Consider the following 18671-nt stretch of genomic DNA (forward strand, 5'->3'; position numbering starts at 1 on the left):
GAGACCCCACTGTTTTGCAGCAAGAAGCCTGCTTTGGTGCTTGGCTGCAATATTGTTATTCAAAATTGTTATGAGGAAAAATCTTGTCTTTAGTAGAAGATGTTATGGTATTTTCTGTGGTTGCTGAAAATGTGCTGAAATCAGTTGAATGTCTGCCAACAGGCTTAAAAACAAGTGACTTGATGTAAGCTAAGACATGAAATCATAAACCAGTCTGCAAAGAGAAATGGTTGCTAACATGGTGTGATCCAGCACATTTTGCACAGCATCAGGACTGTTACTTCCAGAATCCATCCTTCTGCAGCCTTGACAATAGGGAAGATGTTTATCTTATAAGCATCTTGAGGCAAGACTACTTGCCACTTTCCCCATGATGAGGAAGACCCAGCCTCCCACCTTCACATCTCAGGGCTCTGTACTGAACAGCTCAGCAGGTGGGAAAAGCAAGTCCAAGGGCAGAGCAGTGCTAGTGGGATCCACAAACCCAGAAATGCTGTGCCAGCATTGAAGACTTCTCTGTCTCTCAAACAAAACTTCAACCCCCTTAAAGAGGAGTGGCCCTCGTTGCTCAGCAGCCAGCCTTTGCAGTCTGCAGCAATAGGAAAAAATCTCCTGATTTTGTTCATCAGACTTACCCTCCTTCAACTCTCGATCTGGCTTTGGCATGGGTTTCTTTGCCAGGGACAGCCGAGGCCCATCCTCTGGTTCACTGCTGATACTTGATGGGACACTGAGGAGCAAGAGAAAAGAGGAACATCATGACTTTGGCCACAGGTCTCCAGTTCTTGGACTTACGCTTTTGCACCCTTTGCAAACTAACATATGAAAAAACCAGGCAAATCAGTGCTTTGTACAAATGTCACAACTATACAAGTTGAAGCCCTCACTCTGTCCCGTGGCAAACTGCTTTTCTGGTAATGGGAACAGTTTCCACCAGCAAAGCACAGACACCAACAAACCTGAACAGCACCACTTGCCTCAACAATCAAGTTGCCTCTAGACCATTGCTAGTTTTGAGGCACTCAGCTAAAAATAAGGTCCTTGTGGGAATCTTTGCCATGGTAAGGGGCAAAAGGCCCTAATTCAACCATGATGGTGTGCTGGGGTGGATGGGCAGGACCCCCCGAGTGGCAGGCTAGTACCCCATCCACAGGCACTTCCCTTTCACCCCACTGTGTGGAATGGTGAAGCCATGGGCTCAGCTGGGGCAGCTGGTGGCTCACCTGTGCTCATCCTGGCGGGCTCCATACCTGTTCCAGTAGTTCTGTGGGAAAAGAGAGAGGTTGAGCTTCTTAATTTAATGCTCCAGCTAAAGCCAGGGAGCTACCTGCTCTACCTTGCACCCAGGAACATCAGCCAGCCTCTGTGGATCCATCCCACATAACTTTGGGCAATTGATTGAGGTAATCAGATTGAAAATGTAACCCCAAACCGAACTGACACAGTAAGATGAGTTCACAGGGAGATCAACTTGCCCAGCTTTCTCTGTCTCCACCCATCACCATGGCAGTGACTGAAACTCAGCCAGGCATCATGGCAGGACAGCTGGACTAAGCTGCATCTCTATCTCTTTCACCCCAGAACAGCTGCCACCCTTGCTTTGCCATCACCATTTTCCCACAGGGAACAAACCAAGCCAAGACCCAGCTTCTGAGTCACTACACAGGACTGGCTTTCTAGGAGAGAGGAGAGGGGAAGCTGGTCCTGTAGCTGTGAACTCCTAAAGGTCCTGGGCACAGAACACCCAGGCATTACCGGCTCTGTGTAGGCGTATCCAAGGCCGGCCGCAGCCACCTGCAAGAGGTGTGACTCCAGCTTATGGCGCTGCAGGAGTGTTTTTGCTTCCTGAAAAGAAAAGGAAAAGGGGAGTAGTTGCACATGCAGCTTTCACAAGACACAGACAATGCACCTCTGCTTTAGAGGGGTTTGGTTTTCATGCCACACTGCAGACTCCTGTGGGGTAAGGGACACTTGGAGTAACCCCGGGCACGGGGCTGAGCTGCTCAGTACATTACAGAAGGGATATTCAGCAACTCATTTGAGAAGTCTGAATCCCCAAAATACATGCCCATAGCTGGCAGAGAGTGCTGAGCACCTTGGAGAACATCCAAATATCTGGGCAAAAGGCTGGCCAGAGAAGCCCCAGCTGCAGAAGAGGGTCAGGTTCAGGCTGGTGGGGCAGGGACCACGGCTGGGCGGTGCCTTGGGTCCCCATGTGCAATGCAGAGCTCAGGGCCTGGCTGTGGGTGGGTTACAGCAGCACAGCCTGGAATACACTCAGGGCGCTTGGATGAGGACCACAAAGCACAGCCAGCTGGAAATTGTCCATCTGAGGGCTTTATTTTGAATGAAAAATTTGTAAATAAAACACTGGGGTTTCTCCTAGAAAATGACTTTGTAAAGCAAAAATCACATTTTTTTTAACAGAAAAATTCAAATTACTGGAAATAACTAAATGTTTTTGTCAATGTTTTTTTCTAGATTTATTTTGTGAGGAAAAACAATAATTATTCTTGTTTTCCTTTTTGTCATTTCCCTTTTCTTTTTTAGCATTTTACCGAATTAACCTTGATTTGCCTGGAAATCAAAGAATACCCGAGAGAATGGAAAAAATAATTCCTGCCTACCCTCTACTTATGGTGCAAGGGAAATGAACCTCAGAAGGGCTGTGATGGTATGGGAAGAACTCCTGCATCGTGAGAAAGGCAGCCACATGGCCACAGATAAAGGCTGCCTGGACCGGAGAGGAAGCCTGTCCTGCTGGGTAACAACACACACTGTTTGGTTTTTTGACCCCAGCCTAATCCTGTGACAGCAAAGCTACTCCCCACAGAACAGGCTGAGCCCTGAACTCCAAGCTGAAGGACTTGAGAGTAACACTGGCATCCCAGCCTCCCCTTGGGAAAATATTTCTCAGTCCCCTCTTAACAGAGGTTGCCCTTTGCTCAGTGCTTCCCTGCATCCCTCCTCCATGTCTCCTCTGGAGCACTGGACAAGATGAAGATTTACATTGTTGAGGTACTGGCTCATCACTCTCCCTGCTCTTGCTTGGCCTTTGCTAAGCTGAAGTCCCCATTTAAAGAAGATCCTGCCCACCAGCTTCTCCCCTGCACCAGTTACTCTGGACTTGCACCCTGGCAATTAGCATAACCAGCAAGCCCAGCACTTCCACTTCTGTTTTCAAAGTGGTCCCACTGTGGCTAAGCTGCCAAGCTGTTTTTATTTTCAACTGATGCTTTTGTTAAAGCCTCCCATGAAGAGCTCTTAGGTGTCACTCACTCTCACCTTTCTGGGTTTGATGGTGTCTGGATCCACTGCACCCTCCAAGAGACCCTCATAATAACCTGCGTTCTCCAAGACATCTTCATCATCAGGGTGGAAGAGGAGGTAGGATTTGGCACACTCCAGGGCTTTTACATAGTCACCAACTGGGAGGCAATACAACAGTAGTCAGGGGGGCAGAGAGGGGCACAGCCCTACTGGCACTGCCAGGGGCTCACACAGAGCACAGCGGGGCAGAGCCGAGGAGGGCAGTCTGCAGGGAGGGAGGGCACAGCCTGAGCTCCCCACCAGCTGAAGGGGCAGCCCAGCACTCTACAGGACTCTTTTGATGCAACCTTGTCTTAACCACTCCATTTCACCAGCCAGGAAAGTGAGGCACAAAAACAAGACTTCTCTGCCCTCATGCACAGATCAGATGGTATCCAAATTGGATCCAACTGGATGGGCAGGATGTGGATGCTGTCTGGCATCAAACTGCCTCCTATGGGGGGTTTTATCCACCACATTAAACCTCTAACTGGGCAGAGGAATTAAAAAGCCTGTACACCACACACGAAACACTGCTGACTTCTCCTGCTTTCTTCCCACTGTGTTGATGAATGAAGAACCTTTTATGTTTGAGTAGCAATTCTGACCCTCACACATTCTTCCCTTTTCAGGAAAGAGGCTCTTAGCGCAAGCCTGAGAGAGCAGAAGTCTGCCTACATTTTCTTTTATGTAACAGAACACAATAAAATAGCACACAGAACCACACAACTGGCAGTATTTTATAGCACTGCCAACTCCCGACGTTTTGCCATGCTGCCAACTCCTGCAACTTTACTAGGAATCTTAAAATACTTGGCAATTGGCAAAAATTGGCATCTTGGGATAAGCTTGGGGTAACTCATATATCTGTTACATATTAACTTAGGAAAAAAAACCTATCAGTTCATTTCAGAAAATGTGAAACATAAATCCCTAAAACTTTAATGTCAAAAGGCAAATGAAAGGACCCTAAAAAAGCATGATTTATTTAAAAAATAGAAATGTTGAATCTAAAGTCTGAGCTTTTGAAACCTGACTGATGATCTAAAACACCTTTATAAAACTAATTGATTGCATTTCAGTCAACTTGACTTTTGAAGAGACAATGTCCAATGTCCTTTGCTTCCCAACTCTTTCAGACCATGCCACTGCATCACTGTAGCACAGACATCTGGGGGAAATAGCCTTATTTACATATGAAATAATTCAAACTTGTACAAAATGAACAAAACGAGTACTATGAGGAACAATACAACAGCCTTTACCTCTGTAATAGGCAAACTGCAAGTAGTCATAATGGAGGGGAAGGAAATTTTCGATGGGTGAGATCCGGCCCGAACGCGTGGCAAGTTCTCGGACACAGTCGTGCTTGCAGGCCAGGACTTGCATGTAGTGATCTGCCAAGAAAAGAGGGGGAAGATGGTCTGAGCTGAGAGAGATGGTGATGGTGCTGGGACAAGGACAGATAGAAGTTAAAACTCCCCCACTGAAGGACATGCAACTCATGCTGCTCTGGTCCAGCAGGTGATTGTGCACCTAGAGAAAGAGCTTAGGCTTCTTCCCAAAGACAGTGGAGAGCTGCAGTCACAATTTTGCCACTCTTTAGAAACGCCTTCCTCCTTCCGTCAACTCTAGAGGGAGCCTGAGCACCTCTTTTGTGTGCTGGGAGCTGCTGCAGGGTGCAGACGTGCAGGTGGCAAGTACCTCTTCAGCCCCAAGAGCCAAACAAAAGGTGAGGACACCCATAAAGCAAGTGGAAGTGTGAAGACAAGGTGGCCATACGTGCTGCCAAATGAAATCCATCTCCAGACTCCTTTCCTTCAGCTCATCTTTAATCCTCTCCTTTCAGCAGCAAGAAAGCTCCTGAGGGCATGGAGAGGTTTAGCTAGGAGGGGTTGCTGCAGATTCTCAAGGCACCTGCACCTCCAGTCTGAATGGTCTGAGGTGCAAGTACGAGCAGCAGAAATCCCCATGTTTGCTGCTTCTCAAAGATGAGCTATCTCCCAGGGAATCACAAGCACATGGTAAATATCTGCCATTAGCAAAGTTTCTTAATTGGTGGGAATTCACAATATAGGCATTGTACCAGCTGTACAATTTCAAAGCAAACACTGACATCTGATTCCAGTTTGGAGTCTTTGCTGCAATGTACTTACAAGTCTACTTTGCTTGCTCTGTCTCCACGCACCATTAAAAACCTTAAGGAACAAACACAGGCTTGAAAACAACCATGTGCTCAGCTACCAAAGCATTTCTCAGGGCTGCCAAAAAAACAGCCTGAGGAATTTGCAATGAAATCAAGTGGAAACAGTCCCCATTTGCTCTGGACAGGTAGTCTGAGTAGTATCTGACTTAGCATACACATTCAGAGTATTACATTAAGAAAAGCAAGAAGGGAAAGGACATAAATAATACTGTTGTAATTTAAACCTGAAATAATCAAACTATCACTGAGAAGCACTGCTTTTTCTTGGTACTGTCAAAGTGCAGGCTATATAGACTGGAATCAATTCTCTGAAATGTATCTGCCCCTGGGTGGGGGGAGAAGTGAGAGTGTTTCAACCTCAAGCAACAGCACAGCAAATCAGTTTGGGATTGAAAAGAGAAACGACTTTTGAAGAAACCTCAACTCTTTTTTTTGTGCATAGTGTTCCCACTCCCAGTGGAAACATCTGGGCCTGAGTGCCTGGCACCCAGAAGTGAACTCTGCATTATGCTATCCTGTAAGGAACCACTTAGTTCCTTACAGAAAAGCAGTCACATTACAAATCTTATTTCCCTCTGTGTGCCCTGAATTCCCTGTTTCTTTGGGTACCTGAATGGTCCTGGAGTTTGTTTACCCAGGCATATCTGCTAAAGACACAGTACTTGCAAGGATCATCTGGTTTCTTCTCTCTCCCCAGTGATGTTCTGGGTTAAGGACCACCACATCATGACCATGTCTGTGCTTCAGGGGGGCCAGCACAGAAACATCTCTGCTCACTGGGGTTGCACTCAACTTGCACAGGAACAATTTATCAGAGACCAAAACTTGTCTGAAGAGCAGCAACTTTCAGTGAGAAGGAAGGTGGGTTTTCTTTGCCAGTGAAGGTTGCTTTCTTGATGTGGCCTCTGTTGCCCTGGTCATGCTCTAAAAGCTGGCATGATCAGCTGACAGTTACGTTAGTACCAAGTCAGCCCTTACAACACTTCTTCTATTTTTTCCTTGGATAAACAAACCCAACAAAGGCAGCTCCCCATCCGGTATGCTAGTGGTTTCTCATCTTGGTTGTTTCAATTAAATTTCCTGTCTCGACACAAACAGAATTATGTAAACCCAAAAAACAGCCTGCATCTGAGTGAAGTACTTTCCATACAAGAAGTGAGACTCCAGAGCTTGATGCAACTCCAAGACCATAAGCAGATAAATACGATTTCTGTCACCAAACAAACCTTAATTTATTGCTCTTCCTTCCCTTATGACTAATTAAATGTAATCTCATTTCTACTGAGAATGAACTGTTTTAATTCCCTCTGGCTCAGAGCCACACATGCAAATATGAAGATTACATAGCAACATTCAATTCTTTCTGGAGATTTCAGTCAAGATCATAATTAGGTGGGCCTCCACTAATGACAAATCCATCCTTTTGGATGGGGAGAAAATCTATGTTACGAGCCTTTTTGGCAACTTTCCTGGCCATCTGGAGCATGGCCAAGAGAACTCTGCTACTCTCTTCATACGCTCTCAAAAACAGAAAACATAAACAGAGGCCAGCAATGTCTAGATTCCAGGGAGGTGTGTGAGCCGGTGTACAGGGGGAAATGGAAGCAGTTTATGATAAAGCACCTACATTTCCAGCTCTTACAGAAAGCTGCAAATGCTCCACACATCTGGAAATGCAATTGTTCTAACTGAGCTTCTATTCAGGACCGAAACTAGATGTCCTAGTTCCCTGCTCTCTGAGTTTGCACTTTCTGGACTTCTAAGTGCCTCCTGCAGTGTTACTCACACGCAGCAGTGATGAAAGGGAAGACGCTTCACCGAATCCAGCCAAAGGTCCAAACTCGGTAATTAAAAACATTTCAGGGCCAAGGGCGAGAACGCTAAAAATGCAAAAAGATCTCACCTGCAATAGCTTCATAGAGACCACCCTTATAATCCAGGTACTCATGCTCCTCAAATCTCTGTGGCCCCTCGCACATGATCTGGCAATCTTCATCCTCGGTGTAGTACCCTTTCAACGCGCGCTCCAGAAACTCAATGGCCAGCTCGTACTCCTCCCTGTCGTAGTGCCTCACTCCAGCACTGTAGTCCTCCTGCAGAGTAGGGAGGCAGAACACAACACCATGAGCTGGCTATGCTGCCTGGGCCACAGCACCCTGCCCTTGCCAACTGCAGATGCTTCTCAAAAGAAGGTACAAGTGGGCAGGGACAGAACAATCTCCCCAGAGATTTACCAGATGCAACTGGATGTACCAAACCATTTCTAAGCCGTCAGTGGACTCTTGGACCACTGGAACCTCAAAAACCTGCCTAAATGCTCTTCCGAACTCCTCCACACTTAGGGAATCATCAATGTCACTGCTAGATTGTACATTATATGAAAAAAACATTAATTTTCTTTGTTTTTACCCTCCTACCAAACAACAACACTGAATGCCAAGGGAAAAGATGGGTCCTGACCTAGGAAGATCTTTCTTAGAATGGCTCCTAATGAGCACCTCTATTAATTACACCAGCCAGCCACTCCTGCTTCCTTGAGTCTTGTGAAATCAGGAAGTTGGGGGTGGCACTGGCATTTGTCTTGGGCTTTTGCTTTGGAGAGATGGAAAAAGCTGGCACTCTCCTGCCTGTCACCCTATACCCTCACCAGCACAACCACTCATGTGCATGTACCCTGCCCAGGTGGCAGAACCCCAGTCAAAACAAACACACAGGATCCAAGATCTGTCTCTCCGTGCCCATGGAGGCATCCATCAAAGCTGTCTGCTGGTGCATGTTCACAGCCATGAGCGACCCCAGAGTTGACTGAAGAGAGGGACCAGGCTGGGGATGATCAAACAAAGAGAAGAGTGCCTTGAAAAGGCAGGAGCTGGTTTGTCTGCTTAGGAAAACGCTGTAAGGGAGAGTTTGTTTTGCTGTATTGTTTGTCCATTAATGCAGACCTCAGCAAAAATCTAGATGATCCTCTCTTGGCCTCCTAAATCTCTGCTCTCCAGACTGCCTGATACTTAACTTGTGCACCTCTTTAGCTCAGACTCACCATGTGCTGCCTGGCCTCCCGGTCAACCAAGCTGACCTTCCCTGCTGTGGTCTTGTAGTTCTCGATGTCCTGTTGTATCTCCATGTGCTCGGGGTTTGCCATGAAGAAGGTGTGAGCTGCATTTGCTGCCTCCTCCAGCTTGTTCAGCTGTAACAAGGTAAGAAAGACCAAGTGAGGTTGATGATGTAGGAAAGTGAACACAGCAGTTTATGCTGCATCCTCTGACACTTGTATCTCTGATACCCTTTTGTCACCACTGGATTGGGCAATGATGAGGTAACCAAGGAAAACACGAACACAGAGGCTAAAGAAAACAGCTGAAGTGAGAGGAAAGCCCAGTGCAAGTGAAATGGGAAGAGCTGGAGCTCTTGAGAGCCATACAGGTCACTGCAACATGGTCTGCTGGTGTTGGGATCCAACCCATATTCCAGCAGCACATCCTCTTAACTCAGCTACTCCAACCCCCTCCACAGCCCCAGATAGAAAGATGCTCTCATGACATATGAGACAGAGGAGGGGAAAGCAGATGCTGAGACGATTCTCTCTACAAGCCTTGGAGGCTGAGCTATGTCCTAAGGCTAAAGGCTTCTGCTTGGAAACGGGGACTTGGGACCATTTATTAAGCTCAACTGTCTATAGCTGCAAAAGGCCAGACTCTGCTGATAGAGGCAGGGGTATAAAGAGGAGTTTATTTTGGTAAATCAAGTTACTTCGGATTTAGACATTCAGAACTGAGACCAGAAACTAGTTTCACCCTGGAGAAAGCCTCATAAACAAATAGAAATGCTAGTGCTAAACACATCCACAGCAGCTGCTGGGAGCATGGGGAGCAGAATAGATGTTCAGGTGAAACATCTGTATGACCTAGCAAGAAAATAGTCACTAATGCACTTGCTCCTGAAAGAAAGCCAACACCCCTGAGAACCAGCAACCTGCAGTCAGGTCCCCTGGATATGTCTGCAGTCTGACCAGGCTCATCCAAGCTTGTCAGCCAGGACCAGGCTAATGCTGGCCCTAGCTAGGCTGTGTCCAAGTGTTCTTCTTGAACAGAGACCTGCAGTGAAGATCTTGAGCTTCACACCCTGTTATCCTGGGCCTGGAGCAGGGCAGAGAAGCTCCAGGGCAGAGCTGGCCGAAGAAGCACACGAGTATCTCCAAAAGGAAGATGAAAGCCCTGGTCAGATGGCACCCCAGCCCGCTCCCCAGGCCTGCCCTCTGCACACCAAAGCACAGCTGTGCTGCAGTGCCCACAGAAATGCAAAATATTTGCCTTGTGTAAACTTCAGAAGTTTTTAAGGATTATCTCTGTGCTGACAGCATATGCAGGGAAGCCAGCTTTTACTGCAAAAACAACATCTATTCCACTCCCATTTGGACTTTTCCAAAGGACATCACTCTCCATAATAACCCCTTGGCTTTCCAGCAGGCGAAAAAAAATGACTGTAAGAAATTTTTATTCAAGACAGCACAAAAAAAATCAAAACCTCTTCAAGTATAGAATATTTATTTTTTTTTTTAAATAGAGGCATTGCCACTCAGAAACATGCACCCCATCCCGAAAAAGCTCATCTCAACACAACTCCACTCTGGAAAAGTTCACTGAAGCTGGACATCATTGGATGTAGGATGAAGGACTGACCAGAGCATCTCACAATGGGAATTTTCAGGTCCTGCTGAGTGTATGTGAGACTGCCTCTGCAGCTGGTAACTAAAGAGAGTTGAGATGGAGCAAGAAGTTGGTTGGAGACATGTGAGCTGCTGACCTGTTCCAGAGGCCTCTAAAGAAGCCACTGTTTGAGCTGCTCAGTAGAACTGCATTCCTCCACAACACACCACAAATTTCTATTCACAAACAACACCCTGTCTGTGCAGGCTTTAAAGGGACCAAATGCACCTCAGCAAGGGAAGTGGTCCCTTGAGAGACAACCTGCAATAGTCTGTTGTGGGATGTTCTTTTTCCCTATCCTTCCATCTCCTTTTCAGGAAGCTGTCAAAAACTGTCACAGATTCCAAGATGAACTTAGTTGTTCTGGATAACATCTACCCCTGTGAGAGAGGAAGAGCCTGATTTCTAGACAACAGAAAATCCCTTTCAAACAAGGCTCACACTGTGTCTAGTCCTGCTGGCTCTGCACAGCAGAGATGACCTTTGGTATTTGCTAAGTGGACTCAAAGTAGAACATTTCAACTCAATGCTTTTCAATTTATCATGTCCCATATTTGCCTTAGAAACACTCAAGTAACACAAAGAAGCCAACAGCTGCTAAGTTTGGGGGAGTTTTTAAGTGGTTGACTGTATATAAAGGCAAATTCCTAACTGGTAAGACACATTCAGAAGCTAGCACTGACATTAGTAATGAAACACTCTGGGGAAACTTTTGCCAAAGCACTCTGAATTCAAAAGGAGCAGGATATTTTGGTGTTTAAAGGTCTGGGCTGGGACTCAGGACACCTGGACTCAGTTCCTGGTCCTGTCACAATCTCACTGTGCAGCCATTGGAAAAAAACATTTTTGTTTTTTTTTTTTTTTTTGTGCCTGATTTTCCATTGTTTTAAATGAGTAACAATAAAAATAATAGCATTTCCCCCACAGAGTACTGATTTTGTTTATTTGGATGGCAAGTAACTTGGGGGCCATAATCTTGTGCAAGCACGTAATGCAAGGCGATTTTGATCTTTGTACAAACCATTGCTCAATGAAAATCACAAGTTAAAAATGACACTGTAGACTCACAGCCTCAGTATGTGTTCTAAGGTCTGCTTGCTCACCCCACTGGAATGAGATTACTGGGCTATCACTGCAGCTTTGCACCAAACCCTGTGTATTTCAGCCAGAGAAATCAGAACATCAGCACTGAGAGAGCCCCAGGACCACCCTGCCCTGTCCATTTTGATCTCAACATGCCAACAGCTAGAACTGAGAAGGGGAAAACACATGTAAGAGCTTCTGGGTTCTGATGCTGGAAAACATTTATTTTCCTCACTGAGATGCTAGGAGTGGCTCATTTCACAGGAAAATAGGAAAAATATTTTAAGCAGCAGAGTTTTGAATGAAAGAATTTTAGCAAATTGCAAATGCTCAGTTTCATTCCCATCTGGGACAGTGCTGGCCTGGACTTCAGTGGGACTGTGACTTCCAGCCTGCAGAGGTGGCTTGGATTAGGAAGGCTGCTTTAACCAGAGCATTATACAGGAACAAACACAGGCTGGAGAAAGGATATTGAGTGAACATCTTGAGCATTATTAGACAATTGATCCCAATTCTCACTGATAACCATTGAGAAAATCCCTTATGGAGCCTTCTTGGGCTGCATGATGAAACACATAACACAATGTTAACAGACCCTTAACAGTTCTAGTACCTGTCAAGTTATGTTTAAGCCAGTAAACTCCACCCTGAGCAGTCTAATTTGTACCTGTAATGCCACTGTCACCAACCTGCCATGCTTAAAAAATAAACTGTCTCATTGGAACACGTATAACTTGCTTTTGATTTTACCATCACTTTGTCTGCTGTGTCCCTCAAAAAGAAACACAGAGAATTCACCTCATCCCTAAAGCCCACCTGAAACAACTCAGACTGGCTCAGCTAAACGTGGAGGGACCTGCTCTGAATTCACACCTGCCCTCACTATTTGCAGATGATGAATCCTGACCAAAGCCCCTCTCATGCCAGATGCTCAGCAAGCTTCCATAAAACCCTGGCCCCTTCCCCAGGAGACAGGACACACAACAGCACCGTGGCTTTAGCTACAGTGACCCGAAACTTGCAGTCCTTAAAGTTTGCTCTCTGGTGCTTGGCATTGGGAATAACAAAGTGGAACAGGCAGCATGCCAGGTCTGTGAGATGAGCATCACACAGCTTTACAGTCTGCTTGTACAGCCAGGGCACGGGTTGCCCTACTACAACCACTTTGCTTACACTGAACACTGACATGCTGCAACTTATGGAGGGAAGCAGCTGTAGCCAGAACAAGTACAAGTATTCAGCTGCTCCCAGCTCACCCCGAGGTTTTCATGGCAAAACCAAGGACAAAAGAGATACAAAAGTCAGAAGATTTAAGAGAGAATGTAGCCAAAGCAATATCGATTCTGACTGCCTGAGACAAGGGGTCACAGGTATGATATAACCAAGACCTCAGACTATTTTTCATAATGAGTTCCCATTGCATTGAACATAATATCAGATATTTGCAGATGTCATGTATTCTGTATCAGACTGTCATAATCCAACCTGCTTCTATATTAAGGTATCTTTAGCACATAAAACATGGCTTGAATTAATTTATTTTTTTTAGAGGGGAACAGAAGTAAGTTTTGTACACTGTGAAATATGTCAGATCCCTCAAATACCCAGCATTTCTTGCCATGCCAGGACTGGACCTACCTGCACATAACCTCAGTTAATTGCTAAGTGCATGAGCTTGGCATGGAGCTTGTGAGGAAAAATTTCAAACCATTCAGTTGACCTAGAAAAAAAAGTCTCAACCCTCCCAGACAACTCCTGGTTTGCTGAACAGATAATGTTTTCTAAACTTTTCCATAGCTCCACTGCTGCTGTGTTGTACTGAAGGCTTAGTGCCCTGGGCTCTGCAGAGGAGGGAGGCTCTGGAGTCTGCAATCACAAACAACAAGGGAAATAAAAGGTTCAGTGCCGTGAAGGATTAATCTCATTGTGTCTGTGCAGAGCTTACTGCCTGGGTGAGTAGAAGCAAGCAGCAGTGAGATGGCTATAAATAGCATGTGACCTTGTCTCAACTGTTCTATTATTGCAAATAAGAAGGAAAAATTCTCCAGAGAAGTTAATCAAGAAATTTTCCCTCTGCTGATGGGCTCACATCTTCACAGAATGACACTTGAGCTGCCTGCAGCCCACCACAGCAACCACTGACCACACAGAAGCACTAAAATCAGAGAGCAAGGCAAACACGTGACAGGAAAGCACCTTAGTCAAGTGTAGGGAATAGGTGCCAAGAGACAAAGATGTGAAGCAGTTCAGTAACACACCATCCCCTGCTGTCCAAAATCTTTTCTAGTTTCTTTCCTTCCAACTCCAGATAAACCGGGTTGACTCTTATCCCTGACACTGCTGTGATGAGGGGCAGTAATGATGCATTCCTAGAGGCTCCATATGCACCTTTGCAGAGGTCTTTTTCATTTTCAAAATGAATACAACCTACAGTGTGCTTTGGACAGTTCCTTTGGACCACCCCAGCTCACTGTGTGCCACTGCCTACCAATCATTCTGGTAGACCCAAATCCAAAACAGAACAAATTTGGAGAATTGGCACAGGGAATATTTCTCATGAGAAAGGAAATTTAGGACGGGTTTGGGGCTTTTTGGTATTCCAACATGCAATTTTGAGTCCAAAATCATGTGTGGATTGGTAAGCACATGGTCAAAAGAGCTGACTAGATATTGAATTAGCCTCCAGAAAGTAGGAGATACTTAGACATTTAAGACCAAACTGAACAAACCACTTCAACATTCTTCATAGAAAAAATTATTTCAATTAATCAAGACAGAAATTGTATTTCCTAACAAATCTCCCACTTGAGCCATGCTGGCAGTATTTTACATAAGCGTACATGTGTCCGTGCAGAGCAGACTGACTGGATAATCCCGTCTGAAAGACACATTTTGCATCGAGAAAGCAAATTAGACTGACCCTCACATCCTCCCTTCCTTCCTTCTGACATGCTCCTCTTAAACTGTTCCCAGGCACATAAGAATGAAGAGTTCCACACGTTTCTGGCTGTGAATTATATGCTTCAGTGTACACTTGTGTAACAAATCCTGCACAAGGAGCAGGCCATTACTCACAGCAAAATCACTTCACAGTGGGAGGGACCTTCCCATATAAATCTCAAATACACTGAAGAATTGCAGAATTTATCTGAAGAACAAGCAGTGGGAAACATGTTTGTGTTTACTGAACCTTCGATCTGACTGTGAAAAACACTGTGAGTCAGATTTTGTCCTGTGTCTACACTCAGTTCTAACATACTCAGTAGCTAAGTTGTACGTGAAACAGTATTTTCAACAAGGAAAAAATCCCTATAATATGCAGTGTGGGCTCTCCTGGCAAAAACAAAAACCCCTACAACAGGGGTTTTAAAGCTTAGACAAGAAACCCCTTGTAGATGAGATTCTTCCCTTCATTCCTGTAGATAACAGCTGAGATCACAGACAGGAGCTGGCAATACACATATTGCAGCAGACCACCCTGTACAAAAAAAAGTCACTCCTATCAGCTCGCAGTGACAGTTGCCCCCTTCCCTCCAGCTTCAAACACACCACCATGCTGCCAACACACGATGGCCATGCCACAGTCAGTGTTGCAAAACACCTCGGATTATGGGCTCTGAGCAGCTCCTCCTCTCTATTTTTAAGGATGCCAGCATAATTTTAAAGCTAAGTAAGAGCTTCCCTTATAATTTTCACTTGAAAAGGTAGGATGTATTCAGCCCTCAGGAATCTGTGCAGATGGTTACCCATGAGGCTCCTACACCAAGAGTTTTCCTTGGTCAGGAAATTAACTGTTGGCCCTTGGAGATGAGTAGAATGGGAGAAGCAATACACTTACAGGCTAATGGCAACATGCAGTCTTGATACTAAAAGGTGGAGGGTATAAAACCAGCCAGGCTTTCCAGAGAGGAAGTTTTCTCATGCTTGTCCTTCCTCCTGTTGTTACAGCATCCCTGTGGCAGCCCAAGTCATCGCTCACCTGGGAAAGTATCAAAGATTAGCCCAGGTATTTTAAGCTAATGAAATCGAGCAGCTGAGAACAAGCAGGATGTGGCTATCCCCTCCTCAGGGACCACCAGTAAGAGTCCCATGGGCCACTCCCTGTTAGGTAAATAATGAGCTTTCATCAGATATACTGACTGATAATAGACAGAGAGTCAGGTGATCTCTGCATAGAGCTGTGGAAATACCTGGGAGTAAAAAGGTGACTCTTTCTGAACTCACTGGCAAGGCGTGAGGGAGCCCCTTGCCCATGAAGAAGGAAGATCAAGGCTAGAATGCTTCAATCTGATCAAGGCTAAAACTGATTGAATGCTTTTAGGGGAAAACCAGAACAAAACAAACTTGGCAGGCAGTTAAAAGGGCTGGGGGGTGCATCACTTAAGTGTGTCTCACAGGAGGAAGCAGACAGCGCACTCTGTCCAGCAGCAGACAAGCCACAGGAACATAACAATATTCTACATCTCCACAAATCTCCCAGCCTTAGGAATCCAAAGATATTTGATTTGGGCCAGAAACAAAACAAACTCACCTGTGATGACAGAACTGAAGCAAAGTGATGGCACAAAGATGGAATGGGGAAAGGATCACAGGTGCTTTTGCAGAGAGTCTTACAGCGTCTAAGATTCGAACACAAGCGCAATCCACTACACCGAGTCATCAGCACAGTAACAAACTTAACAGTGTTTATTCTAAAGAGGATGAAGGCCAAAGCATGCTGCAGCATGTGTCTATCAAAAGACTTACTATCAGCAAAGAATTTCATTAAAACCGCAACACACAACTTCCTCTCCCAGTAATCGGGTGAGAGTTACACTCTTGTGACTGAAATAGATTAACAAGTGCTACATAAGCAATGGTGGATCGCCTGAGGGCTGTGCATGACAGGCTGATCTCATCCATGTGCCTACAAGAGTAAGTCAAAGCAGCTTATTATGGCAAACTTCTGGATATCAGTACATGTCCCTGGAAAGGATCGATGCCACTTCTCCAGAATGATTGCAAGAATGCAGTAATGCAAGTCAGACTAGATCCAAAATGAGCAGAACTGCTACACATTCTGGTTTTCACATTCTGCATTTTTCCTGCTTTTATGTATCTTTCCTCCCTGAGACCCTTAAAGCTGCAGCTTTGCAGTTTAGATGTGAATTTTCTCTAGCATCCTGCCTACTTGGACATTGCAGCTGGTTGAACTGTACTGATTGATAACTGGGTCAGACTCCTAATCAAGCTCTCTCTACACTGGTATCTCTACAGAAATAATTACTAAAACACTTAACAAAAACACGACAGAAAAATCCAAGACAAGCAGAAAAAATCGGAAACTTTCCTCACTTTCTACGGTTTAGCAATGGCTCAGCACCTCTTGGAAGAGTCAGTCATGATGAGCTGCTGAATGCCCTTTGGGAGCCAAAGTTTCCTGTGAATATGCATATGCTTGTCTGCTGCTACTCAACAACATCCAAACAGCTACGTGTGTCCCTAGAATACGCCCTTCTGAGAAGACACATGGTTTTCCATGACCATCCCGGAGACAGAAAGCCACAGTGACCTGGTGATAAATGATACTCCTTTTTTGCAGCCCTTTTATGATGTAAATAGAATTTTGCTTAAGTCCTGTGCAAGACAGAAGGCTGCCTCCCTGCCTGTCCCTTGAGCAACAGAAAGGTTCTTGAAGGTTGAAGAAAGTACTGACTGACTGACTCAGACAATGACTATGGTCAATTTAATTTATTAACACCAGAGGTTCAGCTGGAAAAACAGAGTGCATAGCCCTGAAGGTGGGCTGCAAACAGGACTGAGTTGTCTGAGAAGAGGTTGTCTCCCCCTGTCCTGAGCCATGAGGGGGCAGCAAAGGGAGAAGCACACAAACCATACATTTCAAGGAGAAAACAGACTCATAGCATTTCTGTTCATCAACCCCTCACCCAAAACCCTTTACAGTCTTCAAGGAAATTGTTTTAATTACCATGTTTTTTCCAGACACAATGTTTCTGGAGTACCTTTTCGAGGGCTCAAGTCACAAACCAAAGTATCACGACTCACAGTTGCTGAATTCATGGAAATCATCATGATAGTGATGGACATTACGGCACTGAAGATGCCCTGATTAAATAAATGATCAGATCACCAGCCCAGTTCAACGAGCATTTTGCAAAGAATAAAGAAGATCTACAAATCAGAGTGGGCTCTGCTCACCATGAGAGGAGCTGAGTGACACCATGGGCAAGCAAACTGAGCTTATGCCTTAGGTGACTATGGAGAAAACTGTCATCTTTGGAAAGAAATTTCTGTACTGATTCATCTCTACTGGACCAGCATCAAGGCACTGCACTGGAATCAAAGTTTGCAGAGAAAGGGAGAGAGTACAAGGAAGGAAGTGAAAACATATTCACAGTTCTGCAACATAATCTTGTTTAGTCTGGAAAGCAAAGGTCTTGACAGGGGGCCTACCTGTGTGGGCTGCCAAGTTCAGTCCAAAGATTCAGGTATCTCAGGGACCTCCCCCCAGCAGTGGCCAGAGGTGGACAGTTGTGGGCAAAACATAAGGACATGGCAGGTACACAGTGACCCTCACACATAGGGTACTGTCAGGAAAAGCAGCTGCTTACAGGCTTCCTGATTCAGGATTTGCCTCTGGACCACTGTGCTTAAAAGCCACTGATGGACCTGTCCTCCAGGAAGCTGTGTAATCCGTTCAGGAACTCATTTATACAAGCTGCAATAAATAAGGGATTTGGGAGATTTTAAGACGTCATTGCATTATTTTCACCAGAGTACATGAGCGGCTGAGAAAGACCTACCACTGTTAGAGACTTTCAGAAGACATGGGAGTTGCTGTAAAATATGCCTGCACACACATTTGCATGCCTGGAAGGCAAAAGGCACCGCAGAAGCACTGCAAAACTGCTCAGGTTCCTCCAGTGTTCACTGCACTAAAACTCAAACTCATCTGAGTAAAATAGGGACGGGATTTCCCACCAAAATACATCTTCTGTAATGAAGACAGATGAAACAGGGCAGGAGAAGGAGTCCACAACCCACCCTCTCATGCAGAACACTGAGAGCACATCAAGTCTCAAGGGGGCTCTTTTGATGGAGAGGATGAGTTTGCTGGCATTGGAGGGACTGTGTTGATTTCACAGCACAGCAACTGCCAGACGTGTTCTCAGCAAAATCTGATCCTGACAATTCTGGAGGAGGGGTTCTCTTTCTTAAGAAAGAGAAAACGTGGAAAAGCACGCTGAAGAACCCACCTTTATGCACTTCCACATTCAGTCTACCCAGCACTACTGAAGAAACATGTATTTCATTTGGAGAGGATGTAATTCTACCCTTGCATATGTGACTCTTACCCTACTCCGTCT

At 45.4% G+C, this 18671-nt stretch overlaps 1 protein-coding gene across 1 annotated transcript in view; it reads right to left on the reverse strand.

Moving 5' to 3' along the window:
• Positions 1 to 18671, reverse strand: part of P3H2 (prolyl 3-hydroxylase 2) — a 68246-nt gene that overhangs the window by 8976 nt on the left and 40599 nt on the right. Inside the window, exons 2-8 of the mRNA XM_051782153.1 lie at positions 8556 to 8702; positions 7419 to 7608; positions 4575 to 4706; positions 3286 to 3428; positions 1756 to 1845; positions 1224 to 1264; positions 636 to 730 (exon numbers count right to left, since the gene is read on the reverse strand). Coding sequence (XP_051638113.1) covers positions 636 to 730; positions 1224 to 1264; positions 1756 to 1845; positions 3286 to 3428; positions 4575 to 4706; positions 7419 to 7608; positions 8556 to 8702 — 838 coding nt within the window. The remainder of the gene's footprint in view (positions 1 to 635; positions 731 to 1223; positions 1265 to 1755; positions 1846 to 3285; positions 3429 to 4574; positions 4707 to 7418; positions 7609 to 8555; positions 8703 to 18671) is intronic.

This window comes from Manacus candei, unplaced genomic scaffold (assembly GCF_025592945.1).
Source record: "Manacus candei isolate 608988 ecotype Guabito, Panama unplaced genomic scaffold, ASM2559294v1 h1tg000015l, whole genome shotgun sequence".
Classification (NCBI taxonomy): domain Eukaryota; kingdom Metazoa; phylum Chordata; class Aves; order Passeriformes; family Pipridae; genus Manacus; species Manacus candei.